We start from the raw sequence: 27,069 nt of genomic DNA, 5'->3' as shown, positions 1-27,069 counted from the left end.
CTGCGCTAATCTGTGAGCAGAAGATTGTATTTTTCAGGCATGTTGGGGTAGACATTCTGTAGATATTGTATGTTTATTAATTTCTTATTTGCGAAGAAATTAATTTTAAAGCACTAAGCTTAAATCTAATGCTCTGAGGCTTGATTTGCGGAATTTTTTTTTTTTATTTTTTTTTTTATGCAGTAAATGATTGTGGAAAAATATGATAACATACTCGAAAGAGCATGCTGATGTTTACTATGCAGAGACATGGAAGCGTTTAATCCATTCATTACCCTTTTTCAGATAAGATTAGACTGAATTAAATACTCATGCTCGCGGCTTCAGGTTCAGGGGTACTTCTATTTCCGGCTAGTTGTGTTCATTTCTCATCTTTTACATAAATGTGTGTTGTGATTCAAGTATCCCAGATCTTACCAGTAAAAATCTAACCCATGTTCCTCCTTTAAAATTTTCCAAAATTATTATTTCATTTTATACAGTATGTCCATCCGTGAACACAAAAAGGCAAGGGTGCTTTTCCAGGCAGACCATAAAATAGTAGAGGTGTATTCTAGCACTCAAGCAAGTCTTATAAAAAACATTCTTCTTTATTTAATTAGTCTTCAAAAAGTATATGATATACCAAAGGGGTAAAATCCAAGAAAAACGGGTTTCATGAGAATAGACCACACTTAGCCATGGTTAGATGGTATTGAAACGTGTTGGTTTTTCTTGGCTTTTTTTGTCATTCGTATTTTAGAGGACTAATTTAATGTTTTTATAAAATTTGGATTTTATAAACTGGACTACAACTTTATTATAATTATTTTTTATTCAGAATTTTAAAGTATATAAACAAATATGAGTGTCTGGTGCCACGAAGTCTTGCAGTGATGCTTTAACCTAATGGTTATACCACATAAATCGCTAGGTACAAAGTATAATATCGTGAACAGTTCTGTTATCGTAATCTGCTTAATTTTATATATATTTTATATATATACATATATATATTTTATATATATATACATATATGTATGTATATATGGCATAGAATATCTTCATGGATCAGCAGAACTAAAGGGCAATGCCACTCACTGGAGCATTGTGTCCTCTTTTTTTTTTTGTAGTACTTGGTACAACAGGGTTTGTAAATATGTAATTGTTAAAGGGAATATGTCAGCAGGTTTTTGCTATGTAATCTGAAGACAACATGCTGCAAAGGTTAAAACATAGAATTCACCGATGCCTGTCTTGTCAAGGTTTGATCTATTGTGTATTTGCTATGTTTTATTAAACAGAAGGACTTCTCATTGCACGGACTACAATTTCACGGTCACTGCAGTTCAGCAGAACCCCTCATCTGATTGACATCTCATTGTCAATGTACAATCTCTATTGAGAGCCTGATGTGGGCGGTGAGAGCCCTCTCGGCTCTGGTAGTTGACTAAATCTAAAAATTCTGATTGTGTCAAAACGGCTGCACCCAGTAATCTAAGTGATATATTGTTGATTTCGGGATCTCTTTGCATACATCATGCTGCTCTCAGATGAGGTAGCAAAAACCTGCTGACAGATTCCCTTTAAGCTCATAACTATAATGCTTTAAAGGTGTACTAAACTAAAAAAATACATTTCAAATGATTTATGATTGTAAAGAGTTTCCCAATATTTAACCATGGTCTCAAGTTTCCAAGATTTTCTCAAGGCCTTGTGCTCAATTCAGGAAAGTGATTTCTGTGTCTGCACTTAATCATGGTTGCATGTAAAGGAGGCTGTCTCACTGCTTCATTTCGATGGGTAAGCCAGCCCCCTTCTCTTTCCATGTAGCTGTTAAAATATATGTGTATACTCGATTTGATATCTCATTGGTTGTAAAGATTTTTTATTTTTAAGAATGTGATTTGTAAGCAAGTTTTGAATTGCATAAGAATAATTAGGCCATTTATTGTTTAGGAGAGATTTAATATTTCTCATCTTCATGGAAACTTATTAACTGATATTTTAGAGAAATGTATTCTTTCTGGTCAAGTTAAGAATATTGACATTTCCTATTTTAAACACGTGTTTCTTCTGTTTTGTAGGGGATTCCTTCACTCAGTTCCGGTTTGCTGATGAAAAAGGCTGGACTTCTGAGAATCTGGGTAATACGCCGGTAAGATCAGAGTATGTGCATCAGAAGTGTTAATGTATGTACAGGACAATGCTACTGCTATGTACAGGACACCATAATCAGAAGTACATAAAATCAGATTTATGACTCCAGTGCTGCAAGAAAACTGAGGTGATCAATGAACCAGCTAATAAATTTGTCTATACTAAAGAGGTTTTCCACTACTAATGTGACCCTCTTTCTTTTATCCTAACTATTCCTCTTTCCTAATATGCTTCCGCTATCTACTCTGCTTCTGTAAGCTGATCTCTAACAAGTTTGTAAATACCTTTTATTGTTGTTGTAGCTTTTATCCTTCCTTCACTGGTGGGGCCTGAGAGGAGAGTGAAGTGCGATCTGGGCACATGTGCCCAGACTGCTGTCACTCACAGAGAGACTGCTCAGTTGGTCTGATTTTGGTCTTCAACCGGAAGGATCAAAGCTACAACACTAAAGGTATTTACGAGCCTGATAGAGATAAGCTTTCAGCAGCAGAGTAGATAGCAAAACTATATTAGCAATGTGTTAAGGCCCAGTCACACACAACGACTTACCAGCGATCCCGAAAACGATGCGACCTGATAGGGATCGCAGGTAAGTCGCTGGGAGGTCGCAGGTGAGATGTCACACAGTCAGATCTTACCAGCGATGCAGGAACGATACAGGTCGCAGTAGCGATCTGTATAACGATCTCAGCAGTCACTGTGACCCTGTCACACAGTGTCAAACACAGCGATGTGTCCTGCCCAGCAGGACATTGCCTTTGAAGAAAATGGCCTGGACCATTCTGCAACGACTAGCGATCTCACAGCAGGGGCCTGATCGCTGGTAGGTGTCACACATAACGAGATCGCTAACGGGATCGCTACTGCGTCACAGAAACCGTGACTCAGCTGCGATCTCGCTAGCGATCTCGTTATGTGTGACGGTACCTTAAGTTAGGAATAGTTAGGATAAAAGAAATGGTATCACATTAGTGGTGGAAAACATCTTTAACAGCTCCCCGACATCTGCCATACATGTACTGTGCAAGTCGGGTGCAGGTGTTTGGAGTGAGCTCAGAAACTGTGTTACATGGCCGGCATCTGCCTGTAACTAGCATACCTGGAGCTCAATGGTTTTGAGTGTTTTAAGCAATGTTTTTGCCAGTTAGACAATTGCATCTAAGGTTGCTTTTACACTTGCGTGCAGTGCAATCCGCCGCTATGGATAATAGCGCAGTCCATTAACGCACTGCGCTATTCTCCATAGACTTGTATTGAAGACGCATTGTATCGCAAGTGTCTGCGTTGCATCCGCTGGACGCAGCGTCAGGCGGCGAAAACGCTACATGTAGCGTTTTTTTGGGTCGTTAAAATAACGCACCTTGACTGATTCCACTAAAATCCGCCAAGGTGTCTAAAGATTGTCTATGGTGGTGGATTCCGCTGCAATGCACTAAGTGGCGGAATCCACTGACGGATTCCATCATGTTCTACTGCGCATGCTCAGCATGTCCAGCATAATGATCTAAATCGTTTAAAATCACTCCTGGTCTCTCTATCTCTCTCTGTCGGTCGGTCTTTCATACTCACCGATCAAGTGGCGCGGCACAGCACTGCACAGCTGTCACACTGCTCTGGCGGCTTCTGCTTTTGAAAATGCCGGACGCTCATTATTCCATCTCGGATTCCCTGCTTCCCCCGCCCACCGGCGCCTATGATTGGTTGCAGTCAGACCCACCCCCATGCTGAGTGACAGCTGTCTCACTGCAACCAATCACAGCCGCCGGTGGGCGGGTTTATCTAGTGCAGTACAATAAATAAATAATTAAAAAAAAAAACGGTGTGCGGTCCCCCCCAATTTTGATAGCAGCCAAGATAAAGCCACGCGGTTGAAGGCTGGTATTCTCAGGATATGGGGAGCCCATCAGCTTAAAAATATCAGTTTACAGCCGCCCGGAATTGCCACATCCATTAGATGCGACAGTCCCAGGACTCTACCCGGCTCATCCCGAATTGCCCTGGTGTGGTGGCAATTGGTGTAATAAGGAGTTAATGGCAGCAGCCCAGAGCTGCCACTAAGGGGTGCTTTACACGTTGCAACATTGCTTCCGAAATATCGTCTGGGTCACGTCGATAAACGATCGCAAAAGCGTCGAAAATCGGTGATCTGTGTAGTGTCGGTCATTTTCATAATGTTGGGTCGACCGCAGGTACGATGTTGTTTGTCGTTCCTGCGGCAGCACACATCGCTGTGTGTAAACCCGCACTAGCGACAAACATCTCCTTACCTGCGTCCTGATGGCAATGCGGAAGGGAGAAGGTGGGCGGGATGTTATGTCCCGCTCATCTCCGCCCCTCCGCTTCTATTGGCCGGCCGATTAGTGACGTCGCCGAGCAGGTATGTGTGTGTGACTCTGCTGTAGCGATAATATTCGCTACAGCAGCAATCACCACATATCGCATGTGCGAAGGCGGCGGGTGCTATCGCGCTCGGCATCGCTAGCTGATGCTAGCGATGTCGCAACGTGTAAAGTACCCCTAAGTCCTAGGTTAATCATGACAGGCGTCTATGAGACAACCCCCCAAGATTAACCTGTAAGTGAAAGTAAATAAACACAAACACCCGAAAAAAATCCTTTATTTGGAATAAAAGACAAAAAAGGATACCATCCTCTGTCACCACTTTATTAATCCCCAAATACCCCTCCAGGTCCGGCGTAATCCACACGATGTCCCACGACGCATCCAGCTTTGCTACATGAAGCTGACAGGAGCAGCCGTAGAACACGACCGCTCTCTATCAGCTCTTTGCAGCAACTGAAGTGAGCCGTGCGATCAGCTGTGCCCTCATTCAGGTTACCCGCGGCCATCGCTCTCGGGTGGAGGACTGCAGCTGTGGCCGCAGGTCACCTGAGTGACTGCACCGCTGATCGCGTGGCTCACTGCGGTCACTCAGGGGATTTGCGGTCATCTCTCTCTCTCTCTCTCTCTCTCTCTCTCTCTCTCTCTCTTGATCTCGATCTGTGTCTCTATCGCAAATCTCCTTTCCCGGCGAAACATTGAAAAAAAATCCCGCAAATTGTTCTTTCACAGGAATCCGTTACCTTTATTAGCACACTATTTGCAACGCATCCGTCACATGCATCACACAACGCACTGTGACGGATGCCTCACAACGCAAATTAATCAGACGCGTACATTTTTTCCAACTCTCCAAAGCTTCATATTCTGTTCAGTTCAGTGCATGATGCTATTTTTCTTAGATGTCATTCGTGTGGCCATGTAGGGTAAACCAATAGCAGTGACTACTTCTAATGAGAAGATGCGTGCAGCTTATCTGTGACAGGTCAATATCAGTCGCCTATATGGAGTTGTTAGCTTGGACCGCCAATATCTTTTACAATTTTATATTGGAATACTATAACAAATCATTACTATTTTAAGTGATCTATGTCTGCTGCCCTAATTGTAAACTATAAAATGATGATGATTACACTTAAAATAATGTGAACAAGTTTTTCCTGCTAAAAAGAAATCACAAACATATCACATTTGTTTTACAGACGTGAAAAAAAAACGTTATCTATTTTACGGACCAGTAATTTGGCGCCCCTGGTTAGCTGACTCATTATTGTTAGTCAGGCTGGAGCTGTTTTCATGAAATGTTGTAAAATTCTATTATGTTTTGTACAATTGTTGACTCTAGCTACCTGCATTGATAAAAGAAGAGGATGGGCGCTCCTGTGTGCAAACATTACATTTAACTTTGGTGAAAGTTTTTTATCAAAAAATTCCTAACAAAAATTATTTGTATTTTTTTCTGTGTATTTTATTCGTAATTTATTTGTTATATATTTAACATTGTGTTATTGAGCCCTAAACACAACTCGATGAATTTATATGATGATATATGATTTTATATGTATAATTAACCTTTTGTTCTTATGCAAATAATATTTAAACTGTGACCATCTATCCTAAAGGATCTTTACAGATCTTTTATTGCTATAAAGGATGTACGGTATTTAAAAAAGCACAAAAAAGGATATAATCAATTTGTTGGTTAACTAATCTATTAACTAATTGATTTTATTCCAATTGAGATACAGTTCAATTACTAAATACCTTTGTACACGTGCGTATCTTTTCATATATATATATATATATATATATATCTATATATATCTATATATATATATAGACATATATATATATACCGTATATGTGTGTGTGTGTGTATATATATATATACATATATATATATATATATATATATATACACCGTATGTGTGTGTGTGTGTGTGTATATGTATATATATATATATATATATATATATATATATATATATATATATAATGTGTGTGTATGTATGTATATATATATATATATATATATAATGTGTGTGTCAAATAACCTTGTTGTTCATCGCTACCTGAGGAAGGGGGAGTTTGTATACCCCCGAAACGCGTTGTGGCTATTAATCTTAATCAAATAAACCTATGACTCTTTATTCACATCCTCTATCCTGTCTCCAAGCAGCGCGGCCAAGACCGTGATTTTTTGCAACCTATTTTCAGTACCTACATTGATATGGAGACATCAGACACCTACGGCACTATATCAAGGAGGGATAAAATTTGTTGTTTTTCGTTAATGTATTGCCATTGTAGGCAATCTTCACATGTATAATGAAGAAAGCTGCAGACTGTTGTGGAAACAGGCAATTAAATGGATCATTAACTAGCTGACAAAACTGGTGAACTTCAGGTGCCAAGAGGCACGGTCTGAAACTCCTAACTTGGTTATCAGATTCTGCCGTTCCTTTGGCCAATATCTCTGCTTTTCCTACTCGTTATGTATTTTTTACCCTTGCAATCCTATTTTTTTTTCCCATAATGGTGTCGTACGTTTGTTCTCCTGGTGAGGTTGAATCCAATCTCCCGTTTCTCACTTTTCTTTCCATTAGGACTCTTCCACATTTTGATTACCTGAGCGCTCAAGTTCTTACAGACGTTATATATATTGACTTAAAGGGCCACTTCATATGGTGGTTACGGTGGTTTCCTAAAAAGAGTCACTCCTTGGCTAGGTCCTTCCCAGAGGGATATCTGGCTATTTTCTGTATTAGAGACTCCTAACAGAGGCTCCACAGACTTTTTTGATTTGCATATTTCCCAGGGGGCAATGAACCTAGGATTTCACTGTATTGAGCACCCTCGTTGGCTGCCGGCAGTGTTTTCTCTGGCTGGTCTCCTCGGGAACAGTGATTGGTCTACTAGGCATTGCTCCCACCTGGCCAGAATCCTACTCCACACTGATGAGGGTCAATACCCCGAAACAGCTGTCTGTGGATGGATACCTGGCCTTGGTATTTCCCTTGTCATATCTTTAAACTTGTCAAAGAGCTGGATATTGACTAAAAGGGCCACTTAATATGGTGGTCTCCTAAAAAGAGCCACTCCTTGGCTAGGTCCTTCCTGGAGGGATATCTGGCTATTTTCTCTGTCGAGACTCCTAACTGAGGCTCCACGGACTTTTTTGATGTGTTCTTACAGACGTTAGGGGAGCGTGATTTACTGAGGCTTTAATGTGTCCTCATGAAGTGTAATGTAGCAAGAAGCCAGGTGTGTTAGCTGTTTGCCAGGAGATAAGGCGGAATGACAGCCAAGTGGCAGCGATTCCAGCGATGGTTAGAGAAATTAGATGTGATCTCTAATCTGCAGTCATTAGCAGCTGCCTCTGCTGAGCCCGCGCTGCCGACAGTCAGATCTCCACCACTTTGGTGACTGTGGGGTTTGCGTTCCAGACTTCCAGGAATGTCCCGGTCTTAGAGAAGCAGTTGCAGATAAGCAGCTGCATGTATCATGAGCTGTAATTCTGGCCCGAGTCGCAGTGAACTTTAAAAGCGCAGCTGAGGGACAGATAGCTGTCGCCTTTAATCCCAGAGGTTCTGTCTGCATTACTTAGCATTTCCCTTCATGATCCAGCTGCATACTAATAGGGTGTCAGTGATGATTTCAGAAATGCTGGCGGTTGATGGGCAGCTCTCTCTGACTGTGCAGTACGTTTCCAATCTGAGCCGAGGCGGGTCCTCTCTATCAATATTAATATATGGATTTGGGTAGAATGTGGATGGATTCATTAGACAGATATTGCTTTCTAACACTGTAGACATTTTTTGCTTCTCAATAACATTATTTAGCTCTATGTTCCCATTCCTTCCTTGCATCCTTTTTGTTTGATACAGTGAAATGATAAATTGATTTTGAGAAATGAAGCTGTTCAGAAAATAAATCTCCCAATAAAAACTGTCTTATTTTTCATTTATTGTTGCATATTATTGATTTCAGCTATGGAGACGTCTCTACTTTTAGTTATATCACACTTTTTTCTCCTCTTTCCATTTTTTTTTTTTTAAAGGGAACCTATTGCCGGGTTTTTCCCTTATAACTGCAGGGAGCACCACTGAGCTCTTGTATTCTACAATGCTGTTGTTATGCTCGCTGGGCGAGCAGGGATGTTAGTGAACCCACTGGGCCACAACACACAGAAAATAAAGAGGGGCTTGACTACGGCCTGAGCCTGGTCTTCTCCAGAGCCCCTAAAGGTGGAGGTGTTACGCTGTAGTTATTGGTCCGAGTGCCACTCGGGAAGACTGGTGTTGCGTCGGCTGGCCCCAGGGGTACAGGAGCGACAGTCTCTGACTACAGGTTACTGCAGCAGCAAATGTTGAGAATGGATGGATGGATACAGCAGCAGCGTCCAGCGTAGATAGATGTAAGGATGGGTATAGTGTAAGTCGGCTGGGCCTGGACACTTACGGTAGTAAGGAACGATACTTCATGGCAGCAGGTATTGTGGTAGGCAGCCGGGGTAGCGGCACACAGCAGCAGGTAGGGATACAACCGCAACACTCTGTAGTGCAAACAGATATCAGCAAACTGAACTAGCACAATGTATCAGCAGCAGCAGCACAGTGCTAGGGGATCTGAGAACTAGCAACGTATAAAGCCGGCTTTACATGCAGCGATATCGCTGGTGAAAGCACCCGCCCCCGTCGTTTGTGCGTCACGGGCAAATCGCTGCCCGTGGCGCACAATATCGTTAGGAGCTGTCACACGTACTTACCTGTGTGTTTTCTAGTGGAAATCGACTCCTCTCCTACAAAGCAGCTGTCTAAAGGTCTCCAGCTCTTCTCACCTCTGACTTCTGCATTTTTATTGTGAAAGTTTCACATGATTTTAAAGTTCCAATGAAAAGTGTACTTTACACTGTGTGCAGAATTATTAGGCAAATGAGTATTTTGATCACATGATACTTTTTATACACGTCGTCCTACTCCAGGCTGTATAGGCTTGAGAGCCAACTACCAATTAAGTAAATCAGGTGATGTGCATCTCTGTAATGAGGAGGGGTGCGGTGTAATGACATCAACACCCTATATAAGGTGTGCTTAATTATTAGGCAACTTCCTTTCCTTTGGCAAAATGGGTCAGAAGAGAGATTTGACGGGCTCTGAAAAGTCCAAAATTGTGAGATGTCTTGCAGATGGATGCAGCAGTCTTGAAATTGCCAAACTTTTGAAGCGTGATCACCGAACAATCAAGCATTTCATGGCAAATAGCCAACAGGGTCACAAGAAGCGTGTTGGGCAAAAAAGGCGCAAAATAACTGCCCATGAATTGAGAAAAATCAAGCGTGAAGCTGCCAAGATGCCATTTGCCACCAGTTTGGCCATATTTCAGAGCTGCAACGTTACTGGAGTATCAAAAAGCACAAGGTGTGCCATACTCAGGGACATGGTCAAGGTAAGGAAGGCTGAAAAACTACCACCTTTGAACAAGAAACATAAGATATTTCTTGGCCCAGTCTTGACGTTTTATCTTAAGACTGATTTTTCAAAGGTTTTATGGACTGATGAAATGAGAGTGACTCTTGATGGGCCAGATGGATGGGCCAGAGGCTGGATCAGTAAAGGGCAGAGAGCTCCACTCCGACTCAGATGCCAGCAAGGTGGAGGTGGGCACTGGTATGAGCTGGTATCATCAAAGATTAACTTGTGGGACCTTTTCGGGTTGAGGATGGAGTGAAGCTCAACTCCCAGACCTTACTGCCAGTTTCTGGAAGACAACTTCTTCAAGCAGTGGTACAGGAAGAAGTCGGTATCATTCAACAAAAACATGATTTTCATGCAGGACAATGCTCCATCACATACATCCAACTACTCCACAGCATGGCTGGCCAGTAAAGGTCTAAAAAATGAAGAAATAATGACATGGCCCCCTTGTTCACCTGATCTGAACCCCATAGAGAACCTTTGGTCCCTTATAAAATGTAAGCTCTACAGGGAGGGGAAAAAAATACACCTCTCGGAACAGTGTCTGGGAGGCTGTGGTGGCTACTGCACGTAATGTTGATCGTAAACAGATCAAGCAACTGACAGAATCTATGGATGGTCGGCTGCTGAGTGTCATCAGAAAGAAAGGTGGCTATATTGGTCACTCATTTTTTAGAGTTTTGTTTTTGCATGTCAGAAATATTTTGTGTAGTTATATTGGTTTACCTGGTGAAAATAAAGAAGTGAGATGGGAATATATTTGGTTTTTATTAAGTTGCCTAATAATTCTGCACAGTAATAGTGACCTGCACAAACAGATCTCCTCCTAAGAGCCAAATCTAAAAAAACACTCCAACTTCCAAAAATATTAAGCTTTGATATTTGAGTCTTTTGGGTTGAATGAGAACATAGTTGTTGATCAATAATAAAAAAAATCCTCTAAAATAGAACTTGCCTAATAATTCTGCACATAGTATAGAATAGATATTTATAGGTAGAAGATGAGCACTAGTTGTGTAACGGCTCTACACTTTCTTGCTTGCTCATATCTATGTAATAAAAAAGATGTCTCAGAGGAGATCTAATTTATATGTATACCCTACCACAAGAGGTAGTAATGGCAGATACTATAACAGCTTTTATATCAGGGCTGGATGATTTCCTCAGTACACAACATTGTTGGTTATAAGTGACTTAGGGACAAAATGTAGAACTGGTGGAGGAAGGGGGAATTAGATGGACCTAGGTCTTTTTTCAACCTAAGTAACCATGTAACTATAATAGTAGCAGCCTTACATAATGGCCAGTTTTCTCATTCTACCGGTATATATATGATACCAGCAATAAAGCCTATGTATTAATGATGGCCATAATGCATTTATAATACTGGTTATTTGCCAACATAATACCAACCATAATGCCAAGGTATAATGTTTGGGGGACCCAGACTGTAAAAGTCCGGATCAGCGTGGGTTCAAAAGAACCAGAGCACCGACCCCGGGCCCGTAGTTCTCAGGCAACTCTGGGTAACTATCCAGATCCGACCACCCAGGTAATTAAACAGAAAAAAACCCTCAAAGAAAAAAGAAAGTAAATAAGAATAAAGCAAGGGCCTCATATTTACCAGTCTCCATGTAGCTATACTCTTCTTCCGGGGACACTCACTCTACATCCGGGGCCAATGATTATCTTCATGCATATGCACTGCTTTACCCACTCACTGGCAGTCCCCGCTGTGTATCAAAATTAGAGGGACTGAATGTGACTTTTTAAAAAAATCTTTTCAATAAATTTTTAAAAAAACGGCGTGTGGTTCCAAATAAAATAGCAGCCTGCAGCCAGCTTGGATTGTTGCATCATTTAGAACTTTGCCACTTCACTAGGGCAATCGAGATGAGCCAGGTAATCTAGATAATAAGGGGTTAATGACAGCTCACAGCTGCCAATAAGCCCTATATTAGTAATGGGAGGCATCTAGGACACCCCCATTACTAATCTGTAAGTGAAAAGAAATAAACACACACCAAAAAGAAATTGAAATAAAATACAAAAAAACCCCACCCTCTTTCATCCCTTTATTATCCCCCAAAACACCCAGGTCCGACGTAATCCACATGAGGTGCAATGACTATTCCAGCTCTGCTACATCTTAAGTGAGAGCGCCCAGGCATAGAATATGACCACCCACTGTGAGCTTCAGGCAGAGAATGAGCCACAACAAGGAGCAGTGATTTCACTCAGGTTAGTTATGGCTACAGCTGGAGGTTCCCACGGTCCTAAACCTGTGATCACAAGTAACCTGACCTCAGGTGACCTCAATGAACAGAGTGACCTCACCTGAGTCTTCACTGTTGGTGGGCTTTCTTGTGCAGCATATTTAGAAGAGACTTCCTTCTGGAACGACAGCCATGTACACCAATTTTATGCTGTGTGCGGCGTATGGTCTGAGCACTGACAGGCTGACCCCCTCCACCCCTTTAACCTTCACCACCTTGAGATTTTACGTTTTTCATTTTCTTTTTTTCCTTCCTTTCCTCCAAGAGTTTTTTGCGGGATGAGTTGGACTCGTGAAAGAAACTATTAATTTCACCATATGGTCTACAGCAAAATGGGGAAAAATTCAAAGTGGGGTGAATTTGCAAAAAAAGTGCAATTCCACAATTTTTTGTTGAGTTTGTTCACTATATGGTAAAACTGACCTAGCAATACGATTCCCCAGGTCATTATGCGTTAGTAGATGCCAAAGATGTTGTTCTTTTTTTTTTATTTAATTGGTAAAAAAAAAGACCTTTCTAAAAGTAAGAATCCAAAAATGGAGCTTTTGTCGCCATTTTCTAAGGGGTACTATGCACGTTGCGACATCGCTACTGCGATCTCGTCGGGGTCAAATTGAAAGTGACGCACATCCGGCGCCGGTAACGACGTCGCAACATGTAAAGCCTAGAAGCACCGATAAACGATCGCAAAAGCGTCGTAAATCTGCGATCTGTGTAGTGTCGGTCATTTCCATAATTTCGCTGCAGCGACAGGTACGATGTTGTTCCTTGTTCCTGCGGCAGCACACATCGCTGTGTGTGAAGCTGCAGGAGCGAGGAACATCTCCTTACCTGCCTCCAGCGGCTATGCAGAAGGAAGGAGGTGGGCGGGATGTTTACGTCCCACTCATCTCCGCCCCTCCGCTTCTATTGGCCGCCTGCCGTGTGACGTCGCTGTGATGCCACACGACCCGCCCCCTTAGGAAGGAGGCGGGTCGCCGGCCAGAGCGACATCGCAGGGCAGGTAAGTGCGTGTGAAGCTGCCGTAGCGATAATGTTCGCTACAGCAGCTATCTCAAGATATCGCATCTGCGACAGGGGCGGGGACTATCGCGCTCGGCATCGCTATAATCGACTAGCGATGTTGCAGCGTGCAAAGTACCCCTAAGACTTGTAACGTTCTCATTTTTTGGGATCTGGGGCTGTGTGATGGCTTATTTTTTGCGCCCTGAGCTGATGTTTTTACAAATACCATATACAATGTTTTGATCACCTCTTATTACATTTAATTCCAATGTTGCAGCTGCCAAAAAAATGTAATTCTAGCTTTTTGAATTTTTTTTGTCACGCTCTTTGCTGATTACATTACATTCATTTATGATATAGTTTGATCAGACATTTCTGAATGCATTAATACCAAATATGTGTGTTTTTTTATAGTTTTATTTCAATGGGGATTTGAACTTTCGGTGTTTTTTTTTCATAATGTTAAAACTTTTATTTCCCCCACTTTTTATTGTTTTTGCTAGTCTCCCTAGGGGACGCGTAAGCTGCAATCATCCAATCAATTGTGCTGTAGTGAAGAATGCATTAGCACCACTCTGTTCAGCAGAAATGCAGACTTCCTATGAGCAACAGCACGCAGCTGGTGCTCACAGAAAGTTTGTCATGACAGAGCCAGGGGTCAGCTGATGACCCATTAGTCATAACAACCCATCGGCGCCCTGCGATCATGTCATGGGGCCGCCGATGGGAGTGACAAATGACACTCTCCCTGCCGGCGCACGTTAAGGGCGGCTTTGCACGTTGCGACATCGCAAGCCGATGCTGCGATGTCGCACGCGATAGTCCCCGCCCCCGTCGCAGGTACGATATCGTGTGATAGCTGGCGTAGCGAAAATTATCGCTACGCCACCTTCACATGCACTCACCTGCCCTGCGACCGTCGCTCTGGCCGGCGACCCGCCTCATTCCTAAGGGGGCGGGTCGTGCGGTGTCATAGCGACGTCACACGGCAGGCGGCCAACAATAGCGGCGGAGGGGCGGAGATGAGCAGGATGTAAACATCCCGCCCACCTCCTTCCTTCCGCATATCCTACGGAAGCTGCGGTGACGCCGGTAGGAGATGTTCCTCGCTCCTGCGACTTCACACACAGCGATGTGTGCTGCCGCAGGAACGAGGAACAACATCGGACCGTCGCATCAGCGTAATTATGGATTACGCCGACGCTGCACCGATGATACGATTACGACGATTTTGCGCTCGTTAATCGTATCATCTAGGCTTTACACACTACGATGTCGCATGCGATGCCGGATGTGCGTCACTTTCAATTTGACCCCACCGACATCGCACCTGCGATGTCGTAGTGCGCAAAGCCCACCTAAATCCCACTGTCAGAGATTGACAGCAAGATTTAAAGGGAACCTGTCACCTAGAATATGCGTTCTGACCTATCAGCAGACGCATGTGTGCCCTAATTACACCTCCTTACCCATCCCTGTGTTATAAAATTGTATAATATGAATAGTAATAAAAAACGTTTTATTACCTTCATATTTCCTATGTAAATTAGAGTTTCTGGTCACAGAGGCAGCACCTTGCCCTATGGACGTCTGCATACTTTCCATGGTCTCACGCCCCTGTGGGCGTGATACCATGTAGTCACATGAGCGACGTCACCGTTGCTCATTCTATCCTGCGCACGTTTACACTTACTATTGCGGCAGGCTTCTGCCACAATGCGCACAGGATAGAATGAGCGACGGGGACGTCGCTCATGTGACTCCATGGTATCACGCCCACAGGGGCGTGATACCACGGAAAGTATGCAGACGCCCATAGGGCAAGGCGCCGCCCCTGTGACCAGAAACTCTAATTTACATAGGAAATATGAAGGTAATAAAACATTTTTTATTACTTTTATATTATACAATTTTACAACACAAGGATGGGTAGGGAGGTGTAATTAGGGCACACATGCGTCTGCTGATAGGTCAGAACGTATATTCTAGGTGACAGGTTCCCTTTAACAAGTTAACAGTGGCGGGCGGATCTCTGATTTGCTTGCTGCTGTTAGTGGCACCTGTCAGCTGATCAGATGCCGATGTGTGCAGGGAAAGATGCAGGCTTTGCGTGCGAGCCCTCATCAAAGGGAAGTACACGACTTATGACATACCAGTATGTCATAGGTCATGAAGGAGGTAACCTCTGCAGGTAGTGTTCATACGTTTATTGTTAAAAGAAAAACCTCTGGGGGGGCGGAGCTAGCCGATGGCACACTGAGATGCTGTAAGAAGGAGCTCCCACACACCAGTGGTGAATTCTCACACTTCAAAGGCACTCACCGGGTCCAGGATCAGTAATGGCACGCAGGAGAGGACGGGCGACGAGTGTACAGACTCCAGAGGGGGAAGGTACAGATATCACCCGCTTTTTCGGGACCTCAGCCTCCCAGCCTGATACCTCTGCTCTCTCCAACATGGCGCCGGCAGACACTGTGGCAGGAGATAACGCTCAGCAAACATGCAGTGGAGTGACCTTACTGCCTCCTCACATAACAGCAGCCAGCTCAGCCATAAACATAGATAAGGCACAGCAGGACACCACAGAAGGGAGTGTTGAAAACCCCCTGTCCCAGCCACAAAAGCGACTGCCAGATGAACTGCAGGCAGAGCAGGGCCCCAGCTCTGTGATACAGCAGACCCCAGCAGCCATGGGAAGCAGATCTGTGACACCTGGAGAGGAGCCTGTAATACCACAACAACAGCACACATCACCTAAAGAACAAAGATCCCCCACCTCCACCCGCAGAAACAAGGGAGATAAGAATAAATCAGACCAGACACAGGAGCAAGAAGAAGATTGGGATTGGAAAGCACATATCAGATCAATTCCAACCAGGCAGGAAATGGACTCTTTGCTGGGGAAATTGAGGGAATCCCATAAGCAAGACATGGCTGCTATACAGTCAGAGATCAAACAAATTGGCCAGCGTGTAGCAGCTACAGAAGAGGTGCAGGAACAGGTATTTTCCCATATAGAATCACATCAACAAGTCCTATCAGAGCACACGGCCCAGATACAGGACATTCTGACCCACTTAGACGATATTGAAAACAGACATCGCCGTAATAACTTAAGGATTAGAGGCCTCACAGAAGCAGTGGCACCACCACAGCTGGATGAATGGGCACAAAAATTCTTTACCCGTCTCCTCCAACGTGACCCAGAACAACGCATAGAACTGGACCGCATCCACAGATCCCTAGGCCCCAAATCTCCTGATCCGGCCAGACCAAGAGATGTGATATGTCGGGTCCACTTCTATAAAGAAAAGGAGGCCATACTACAAAGATGCAGAGAGAAAGGAGCGGGTACATATAAAGGGACACCTCTGATTGTCCTACCAGACCTAGCACGGAGGACACTGCAACTACGCAAGGCCTTAAGACCACTACTCCAATCCCTCAAAGATAAGGATGTTCCATATCGCTGGGGATATCTGTTCCAACTCACAGCAAAGAAAAATGGGAAGTCGGCGGTCTTCCGGTCCTTGGGAGACCTCCCCAACTTCCTAGGGACTTTTGAACTGCCTATGATCAGCCTGCCAGATTGGCCAACCCCAGGAGGCCCTGCACCCTTACCACCAAGAGAGCACTGGCGACAAGTCCAGAAGAGAAGGGGTGGAGGATCCCCCCGTGATATACACCGCTGAATATCGCTGACCATCCAAAGAAAAGGACAAAAACTTCTTGGAAAACCAGGAGGCGAGATATAAATTGATTGTATTGGACTGCTTACCTGTTCATAGAGCGTCATGTATCAGTATCTTCTCTCCTCACGCTTACTTTCCTAGTCCCCCCCTTTTTTTTTTTTTCTTCTTTTCTTCTCTTTCCTTCTCTCTCTCCCTACTCCCCTCCACTCGCCCCCTCTCCCCTCCCCTTATACCTCTTCCTTCGTATCATTCCCACCTTGCGTCTTCCTCTTCACACACCTTCTATGAGCGCACTACTTCCTACAAACTAACTCTACTCAACCCATCTTCCCTCCCCAGCACACATACTTACAAAGGACACATGCCCTACACTAATTTCTACCCCCTTCCTCTCCTCCCCTCTTAGACATGCTCTCTACATACACCCCTCCATACGCCTCCTACACTCCGTCCTCCCACTTCTCCCCACGTCCTCCCCCCTGGTCCTTTGCCCTACACCACTTCATATTTTTTTTTTGTATTGTCTCACTCAATCTGTTGCTCCCCCTTTCATTCTTTACATCTGGATCTGATACTGAGCTCTGGTTTAATGGCATTTTATATTGAGTTGATAGCCTCGTGTTCTCCTGCCGATGTGCGATCCATACCCAAAACACACCAAGTAATTGGGGGTGTGGGGGAGGGGAATGGAAAAGTGATTAATCACTACTAGACTGTATACGTTGATTGTTATTCATATTACTTGTGGGCGTTCGCCGCAGAGGGGAGTTCCTGAAAGACCGTAGGCTTTCCCGCACCTCTATTAGGGACGTGGCAGAGTGCCACATTAGACAATAGTCTACCAGTAGATACCTAAGATCAGTAGGCACCCTAGTCCTACTTAGCTTATCTAATTTTACCTTTCACCACTATCTTATCTCTGCTCTTTCTCTTCTCCCCTTGGTTTTCCCTATACCCTGCCTACCCTTTTCTGTGATGTCGCACCTCACCTTTTGCACTTACAATACTAAAGGCTTAAATAAACCCGAAAAGAGAAGTCAGATCCTATATCGCCTGCACAGGAAGGGAGTTAAAATAGCCCTATTTCAAGAGACACACTTCATAGCCTCCAACACTCCCAACTGTAAAACCAAGAATTACCCGACATGGTTCCATGGCCCACACCCCAACAAGAAGGCATGTGGGGTTTCCATTGCTTTTCACAAGACATTCCAGCCAACAGTTCTCGACACGCTCACTAGCCCGGAGGGACGCTGGCTATTTCTTAAAATATCTTTCCTGAATAATACTTATACAATCGCTAACATCTATTTCCCAAATCAGGACCAGGTATCCTTTGGAGTGGAGACTCTGGAGAAGCTGGCAGAGTTTGCGGGTGGCACCTGTATCATCTTGGGAGGAGACTTCAACCTTGTGCTGGATCCAGCCATGGATTCGTCCTCTGGTAGGTCTGCAATCCCTTCCTCGGCACTACGCAGATTAAAACGAGAACTAACATCCCTTAAACTAGTCGATCTTTGGAGGGTCTTACATCCCGGAGTCAGAGACTACAGTTTTCATTCCACAGTTCATAATAGCTACACCAGACTAGACCACATTTTCGTATCCCACGACCTGCTAGAAAAATCCCCGGGTTGTTCAATGGATGTTTTTCTCTGGTCGGACCACGCACCAGTATATGGGGAAATTGGGGTGAGAGATATGGGGGGGGTGGGACACACATGGAGACTGAACGACAACCTGCTCAAGAATGAGCAATGCCTGGAGGATATTCATAAAACCATTGCAAACTTCAAAATAGATCATATGGCAGATCCCACACCTGCCCCGGTCAAATGGGAAGCGTTGAAATGTATGATCAGGGGGGTCTGCATATCCCATGGATCCAGAATTAAAAAAGAAAGTGCAAGGGAACTAAAAGAACTGTTAGCACAACTAGGCCATAAAGAAACGATAAACAAAACCAAATCCAGTGACACCATTAAAACGGAAATTTCTACTATCCGCCACCAAATATTATCTATCCTTGACCGAAAATCACTGTGTATCAGAGATAAATTTCGTAGGAATATCTTTGAGTTTGGAGATAAAAGTGGACGATTGTTAGCCAGGACCCTTCACCCCAGACAGGCACAAACCCCAATATTAGCGTTAAACTCACAGACAGGTACCCAGATACATTCCACCCCTGACATATTAGAAGAATTCAGAAACTACTATACAAAACTTTATAACATCCCATCCCCACATACCCCATCACCTGATGCGAGACATCGCGACATTTGGGAATACTTAAACAAATATGCCCCAGACCCCCTTGAAGATGCGGTAGCTGAAGACATAGACGAGGATTTCTCAGACACAGAGCTAAGCGATGCCATTAAAACCCTTAAAGTGGGTAAAAGCCCTGGTCCTGATGGGTTCACCCCCCGGTTTTACAAAATATGTGGAGGGGCCTGCAGCCCTATAATGCTGAAAGCCTTCAATTCCATAACCAACACATGCCAGTTCCCTAAACAGACACTCCAAGCCCGAATAACTGTAATCCCCAAGCCTGGCAGGGACCCACTGACCTGCTCTAATTACAGACCTATCTCACTAATAAATGTGGATATTAAATTGTACTCTAAAATGATAGCCCTGAGACTAGGCCCCCTCATACCCAAACTAATCCACAAAGACCAGGTGGGATTTGTCCCAGGGAGGGAGGCACGGGACAACACTATTAGAACCCTGTCCCTAGTGGCCCAGGCACGTCAGCGTCAAATCCCAATGTGCCTCTTGACAGTAGATGCTGAAAAGGCATTTGACAGAGTCCATTGGTTTTTTTTAGAAGCCACGATGCAGGCAATCGGCGTCCGTTCGCGCTTACTACAATGGATAAAAGCATTATATCACGAACCAACGGCACAAGTGGGCGTGAACGGACGCCTGTCAGCTCCATTTAATATTAGAAACGGTACCAGACAGGGATGCCCCCTATCGCCATACCTATACATCCTGGTAATGGAATCCCTAGCAAATGCACTCAGGGAAAACCCTTCGATAAAAGGGATACAGATCGGACAAACATCTCATAAATTAGCACTATTTGCGGACGATCTCTTGATATATGTGACACAGCCGAAGACTAGTTTGCCCAACATACTGCAGGAGTTTGAGATCTTTGGCAGACTCTCCAATTTTAAAGTAAACCTACAAAAAACAGAGATCTTAAATGTATCGCTACCATCCGTAGAAGAGAATACTCTCAAACCCGCCTTCCCCTTTAAGTCAGCCAGCAATTACATTAAATATCTGGGGATCAGGGTTTCTCCCAACCACCAAGATCTACATAATTACAATTTCCCAGACCTTTTAAAAAATATCCACAAAGACCTCATAGCATGGCATAACCTCCCCATTTCCTGGTTCGGCAGGGTCAATACAATTAAAATGGATGTCCTACCTAAAATACTATACCTGTTTCAAACTATCCCACTGAACCTAGGAGAAAATGTCTTCCTCAAGTTAAAGAAGATGATCAGCAATTTTATATGGCGTGGCACCAAACCCCGACTGAAATACTCAATGCTGATTAAATCTCGCTGGGACGGAGGGGCGGGGCTCCCGGATCTTAAAGCTTATCACGCAGCAGCGGTGGGTGGTTGCATATTGGATCTCCTGCACAGTAAAGACAGAAAATTGTGGGTGGAGATTGAATGTGACCTATGCCCGAATATGGCACACGGAATCTTCTGGTTGTCATCTAAAACTAACCTTGGGACCCTGGGAGTTTCCCCGATCCTCTTGTCCCTGGCTACAGCGTGGAGGACAGCCAATAGACGATATAGATTGACAGGAGAACCGGGTCCTATGACGCCTCTGGTGGGCAACCCCGCGTTTCAATGCTGCTTTCACGAACCTCATCCCAGACTGATTTCAACGCCAATGGGAAGGATTCCACGAGTTAAAGACGTAATTACCCAACAGGGATGCAAACCACTGATATCCCTGCTTGGAGACCGGCCACGGGAACCAGGCTACTGGTTCCAATATCTACAACTACGTAGTTTCATAGATTCTCTGGCTCCGGGATCTGAGATACATAAGGATCTGACTCCATTTGAAAAACTATGCTTCCTTAGAGAAACACCCCCTCACATAGTCTCAATAATCTACAACATAGCAGTGCCCGAGGGGGAGGGAGGAGACGACTTGCCTGACTACGTTAGACATTGGCAAACAGAATTGTGCCAGACTTTTCCCAAGGCACAATGGTGTAAGTCATTTAACCTAACACATAAATCCACCATTTCTTGTAGAATGCAGGAACTCAATTATAAAATCCTCTCACGGTGTTATAGGACACCCGCCAGACTACATAAAATGTTCCCAGAGGTATCTGACGCCTGTTGGAGGTGCAAGACCTCAGTGGGCACAATGCTACATATCTGGTGGACCTGCCCAGGGATACAGGGTCTTTGGAAAGATGTCTTTGCTCTCTATAACCATTTACATCACACGGAAGTGACACCCTCACCGGAAGTGGCCCTCTTATCAATGTATACAGGGGCAGTCTCCAAGGCGAAGAAAGGCTTGCTCTCGTACTTTATGATTTCAATGAGGCAAATCATACCGAGGCATTGGAGATCCCCCTGTACATTGAGGAGAGCAGACTGGGTAGAGGCTATGGATGGCCTGCGGCGTCTGGAGGAGTTGAGAGCGTTTGACGAAGGGAAAGACTCCTTGTGTTTCTTGGTTTGGTACCCGTGGCTTCAGTATAGAGAAACACAGCAATTTCAAACCTGGTTACTCACAGGCGCTCTATCACAATAAATATTCAAGAAGCTGGGATGGGCTCCCGGACACAGGAGTGGCGCGGCATCACAATACAGACCTTCCCCCACCCCCATTTCCTCATGTCTTCCCCTCCTTCCCTTTTTCTCTACCTATCTTTCTCTCCCTCTCTCTATATCTCTCTCTCACCTAATTGATATACATAGGGTCATGTTTTCATACCTATTGAACCAGACTATACAGAAGGAAGTTGCCTTTAACACTTTACACGGAATAAATATAAAGATAGAAGATTATTACATGTTAAAATTAAGATGTTCTATAGGATGTTATACAGATTTTACCTTCCACATGATTTGCGATACATTTCATAGTACCATACGTTTTACGAGACTTAAAGACATAGGTTATTTTATAATCTTCATATGCTGTAACATTGGGTAACATGAAAGACCCTTATACATTTCTTATCTTCTGTTATATGAAAACTTTTGAAATAATAAAGAAATATTAAACGAAAAGAAAAACCTCTGGATATGATGCTGAGCATGTGCCTTCAACTTCTTTGGCCGACCACGGCGAGGCCTGTACTGAGTGGCTCCTGTCTTGTTAAACCACTGTATGGTCTTGGCCGCCATGCTGCAGCTCAGTGTCAGGGTGTTGGCAATGTTCTTATAGCCTTGGCCATCTTTATGTAGAGCAAAAATTATTTTTTCCCAGATACTGTTAGAATTCTTTGCTGTGAGGAGCCATGCTGAACTTCCAGTGACCAGTATGAGAGAGTGTGTGAGAGATAACACCAAATGTAACACACCTGAGACTTTGTAACACTATTGAGTCACGTGACACCGGGAAGGGAACATGGCTAATTGGGCACAATTTGGTCATTTTCACTTAGGGGTGTACTTACTTGTGTTGCCAGTGGTGTAGAGATGAATGGCCGTGTGTTGAGTTATTTAGAGCAGTGTAAATTTGGTGACCTCATTTTTAGAGGTCACCAAAGATACATTGTTATACAAGCTGTGCACTGACTACTTTACATTGTATCAGTGTCAGATTTTCAGTGTTACCCAAAAGAAAATATATTAGAAAATATTTACAAAAATGTGAGGGATGTTTTCAGTTTTGTGAAATACTGTATATAGGTTTAAGGCCAAAAAAAGCCTTTTGTACTTTGCTACAAAGCTATATTATGGACACTAAGAATAAGAATTACCTGTACTCGGAATAATCAATGTCTCTTACATTATTAACATCAGATAACTGATTACACAGCGGGCATGAAACGATGGAAACAAAACGGAAAGCACTAATAGGCTGAGTTTTCAGGCAAAATAAATATACATTGACAAGTTTAACAGGATCACCTTAATAGGTTGTGCTAAAGTAGGGACAACATGAATTGAAGTTTTTTTATGCTGTCAGGTAGTCTGCATTCTGCGAGCTGATGTGATGTAGAGCTGCTATTGGATGAATAAGGTGTTTTAAATTTCTGAGGAAATGTATCCAAAAGGGTGCGCTAAAAACACATCTGCATTCTTCTTCTGGTTCAAAAGAGTCACGTCGGAACGTGACCGGATGGGAGAGTGACTGGACAGCAGGGCCCTGCCGCTTACCCTCAAGCTCAAGGGTGCTCTAAGCAGACCCTTATCCAAGAATTAAGCTTGAAGGTAGCGACGTCTGAAGCTCCAGTGTCTCCCTGTCTTCTGTCCTGGCCCTGATGGTAATGTCCCCTCCACACCCACCACACAAGGGGACAGACCGGGACAGAGATCCCCTAAACACCCATCAATAACAAATAGAGACACCCATAAGCAAACAGCAGGGGAACACATACGGAGGTGAACAAGAACCAACATCAGAATGGGGGGAGTAACTACCCCAGGGTACTTTCGCACAACCCATCACCAGACACCAGCAGCAACAGGAAAACGTCCATCCACCTCCAGGCCATGCACCAGAATGATCTGAAAAACCGGCAACCCCCTGCTTTAGGCAGAGGGTATTTATCCAGGCCGGAAGTGGACATCAGAAGGGAGAAAGTAACTACACCAGGGAATATTCACACCACCCATCACTAGACACCAGCAGCTGACGCAGCATCAAAAGGTGTACGTTCCTCCACCTCCGGGCCAAGCACCAAAATGATATGAATAACCAGCACCCCCTGCTGGAGGCAGAGGGTATTTATCCAGACCAGAAGTGGACATCAGAGGGGAGAAAGTTACTACACCAGGGAACTTTCACACCACCTTTCACCAGACACCAGCAACTGACGTAGTAGCAAAAGGAATATGTCCATCCACCTCCAGGCCATGCACCAGAATGCTCTGAATAACTGGCAATCCCTGCTGGAGACATACACTTTCGTCCTGGATAAATAGTCTCTATCAGCATGAACAGCTTAAGCTACATTCACACTTCTGTCTTTTTGCATCACTTGCAATCTGTCGCCTTTAGGAAATACAGTATCCTGCAATATATTTTGCAGGAATCCGTTTTTCCCCATAGGCTTTTATTACTGACGGATTGCGACTGATGGTATTGCATTGCATTGCATCCATCCCGCAATGGATCCATGGTGGAGTGATTGACCGTCGAGCGGGAGCAACGCACAATGCAACCTTTTTTTTGTGTGCGGCGGATCGTTTTTTTAATGTGAGCATGCACAGTTAAAAACCATGATCGACTGTAAATTCAGTTCCACAGTTTCAGAGGCTGGAATGATCAGCTGAGCAGCCGGTGGCCGGCTTTTGTAAGCGATCAGTTGATCGTCCAGCTTTTGTGAACAATCAGCTGATACCCTTTCAAACTGTAAAAAACAAACAAAAAAAACCAACGGATCCGTTTTTTTGCAGCATCAGTCACATCAGTTGTGCCACGATCTGCTGCATAGGTCACACAACTGATTGTGACTGATGCAAAAAGTCGGAAGTGTGAATGTAGCCATAGCTGCATTCGGGAATCTACTGTTGCAGCAGAAACTGACATTAACCTGTAGAGTGCCAAAAGAAAGAAATATATTTAATCAACGTAGTACAAAAGGCACAAAGGCCGTTGTCCAGAGCACGTCACAAGTCACACGGCACATAGTGACAAAAAGAAGATGAATGCTTTTATTAAGATTAAAACTACAACGTATTTATGAGTGATCTGCTCCTTTCTCAAATGACAAGACTATGTGAATACATCTGGTGAGTAGTTTCAATGCAGCCATAAAGGGCGCCAAAGGCAGTATTCATGGTGCGCACAAGTCTTTACAAGTCATAGTTAAATTATCAGAAAACAATACAATTTCATAACACAATAATATTCAGGAAAAAAATGATTTATTAAACATAAAGGTATTCAAATTAACAAGGGAATTTGCTGATTGGTAAATATGTATCTCTGTTTCCTGGAATTGGCGGTTACACTGTCGTTCTGCTTACAGGGAGCCTTTAGCTAGGCGACACAAAAGCTTTAGCCACTTGTTAGAATTATTATTATTTATTATTATAGCGCTATTTATTCCATGGCGCTTTACAAGTGAAAGAGGGTATACGTACAACAATCATTAACAGTACAAAACAGACTGGTATAGGAGGAGAGAGGACCCTGCCCGCAAGGGCTCACAGTCTACAGGGAATGGATGAGGGTACAGGAGGAGAGAGGACCCTGCCCGCGAGGGCTCACAGTCTACAGGAGGAGAGAGGACCCTGCCCGCGAGGGCTCACAGTCTACAGGAGGAGAGAGGACCCTGCCCGCGAGGGCTCACAGTTTACAGGAGGAGAGAGGACCCTGCCCGCGAGTGCTCACAGTCTACAGGAGGAGAGAGGACCCTGCCCGCGTGGGCTCACAGTCTACAGAATCCAACATCATTGGTGCCTGCCCACGATTAGTCCATTGTCGGATAACCAAGGATGACGCTTGGGTAAAAATCTATGCTTCGCACCTGTAATCCAAGGATGCTATTAGTAAATATGATTTTACACATTGCGCCATGATGTTATGTAGAATGCTACTAAAGAGCTTTTGTATATGTTGGAAATTATGTGTATTACCAATTTACAAATGGTGGTAAAAGCTGTGCTCATCTTTATCTGGCTCTTCTGCTGTTTCCTAAGGACATTAGGATAGAATCCCCAGAACGTATTTTAAAAAGGTAGATAGTAACAGCTTTCTGAATTTAGGGAGCACAAATTTCAAGAAGTGTAAAGTATAACTTCCTTTTGGTCAGTTCAAGAGATTTCGACATGACTGCATCAATGAATCTGATTTCAAGGTACAGAGAGCTACTTTAGCCAGTAGGCTTAGGGCAAGTGTATCACTGACATATTAGCCTTTTTTACTGCCCATTTGATTAATTTTAACACAAGAACCGTAAAAGACAAATCTAGGAATATATTTATTTTCTGAACCGCTAGTTCCCTTATTGTTCCTTTATTATAGCCTGATGTTTTTTTTTATTCAACTTTTTATTTTGAAAAAAAGGTTTTGATTGGGTTTTTTTTAAACATGTTAGACATAAAATAAAACGAACAAATATGCAATTACATAAATAAATGGACCATTTCACAAGTATGCATATAGATAAGATATGTCGTAAACACACGGAGAGTCAAGTATAGGGAGACAGGGGTTCCATCCTGTGACAGGTTACAAGAAGGGAGAGATCAGGGCCAAGCCTAGGGGACCCAATCAGGGACTCACACATCTCCTCAAACCGGTCTAAGACCTGAATACCAGTTGCCTTATACCCATGTTCGGTCCTACATCTGGTAGGTATCTACAAGAGCATCCCATGTTCGGTCCTACATCTGGTAGGTATCTACAAGAGCATCCCAAAGAGACCATGTCGCTGTGAACCCATCCATTGTATTATGGAGCTGGGCTGTTAGTCTTTCCATACTCCTGACATCTTTTATTCGGGCATACAGATCCGAGGCAGAGGGCGGGGCTACCCTCCTCCAGAACAATGAGATTAAACACTTGGCCACAGTAAGGACATGGAGTAGAAGTTTCAATTCGGGTTTGCTTAAAGACGACGGGAGGGCATTTAGTAAGTACATCACTGGGTCTCTAGTCACATTTCCACCTACCAATCTGCCCATCAGGGACTCCACCTCCTCCCAGAAGTCACCAATGGCCTGGCATGTCCAAAATATATGGTATAGGGATGCCCCCCCACTGCCGCATCTCCAACATACATCTGGATAGGTATGGTTAAACTTGTGAAGGAGTTCTGGTGTGTGATACCATGTCATGAGGACCTTTACTTGATTTTCCTTGTAGAGAGTGTTAATTGAGGACCGAAATGTCCTAGACCATATCACTGACCAGAGTGCGTCTGATAGGGGGCGTCCAACCCAACCCTCCCAT

At 43.9% G+C, this 27,069-nt stretch overlaps 1 protein-coding gene across 2 annotated transcripts in view; it reads left to right on the top strand.

The window, feature by feature from the left end:
- Nucleotides 1–27,069, top strand: part of AVEN (apoptosis and caspase activation inhibitor) — a 662,713-nt gene that overhangs the window by 574,700 nt on the left and 60,944 nt on the right. For both annotated transcript variants that reach the window (XM_075330917.1, XM_075330916.1), the window contains exon 3: nucleotides 2,067–2,137. In XM_075330917.1, coding sequence (XP_075187032.1) covers nucleotides 2,067–2,137 — 71 coding nt within the window. The remainder of the gene's footprint in view (nucleotides 1–2,066; nucleotides 2,138–27,069) is intronic.

Source organism: Anomaloglossus baeobatrachus, chromosome 12 (assembly GCF_048569485.1).
Source record: "Anomaloglossus baeobatrachus isolate aAnoBae1 chromosome 12, aAnoBae1.hap1, whole genome shotgun sequence".
Classification (NCBI taxonomy): domain Eukaryota; kingdom Metazoa; phylum Chordata; class Amphibia; order Anura; family Aromobatidae; genus Anomaloglossus; species Anomaloglossus baeobatrachus.
This window is presented reverse-complemented; position numbering and strand designations above follow the sequence as displayed.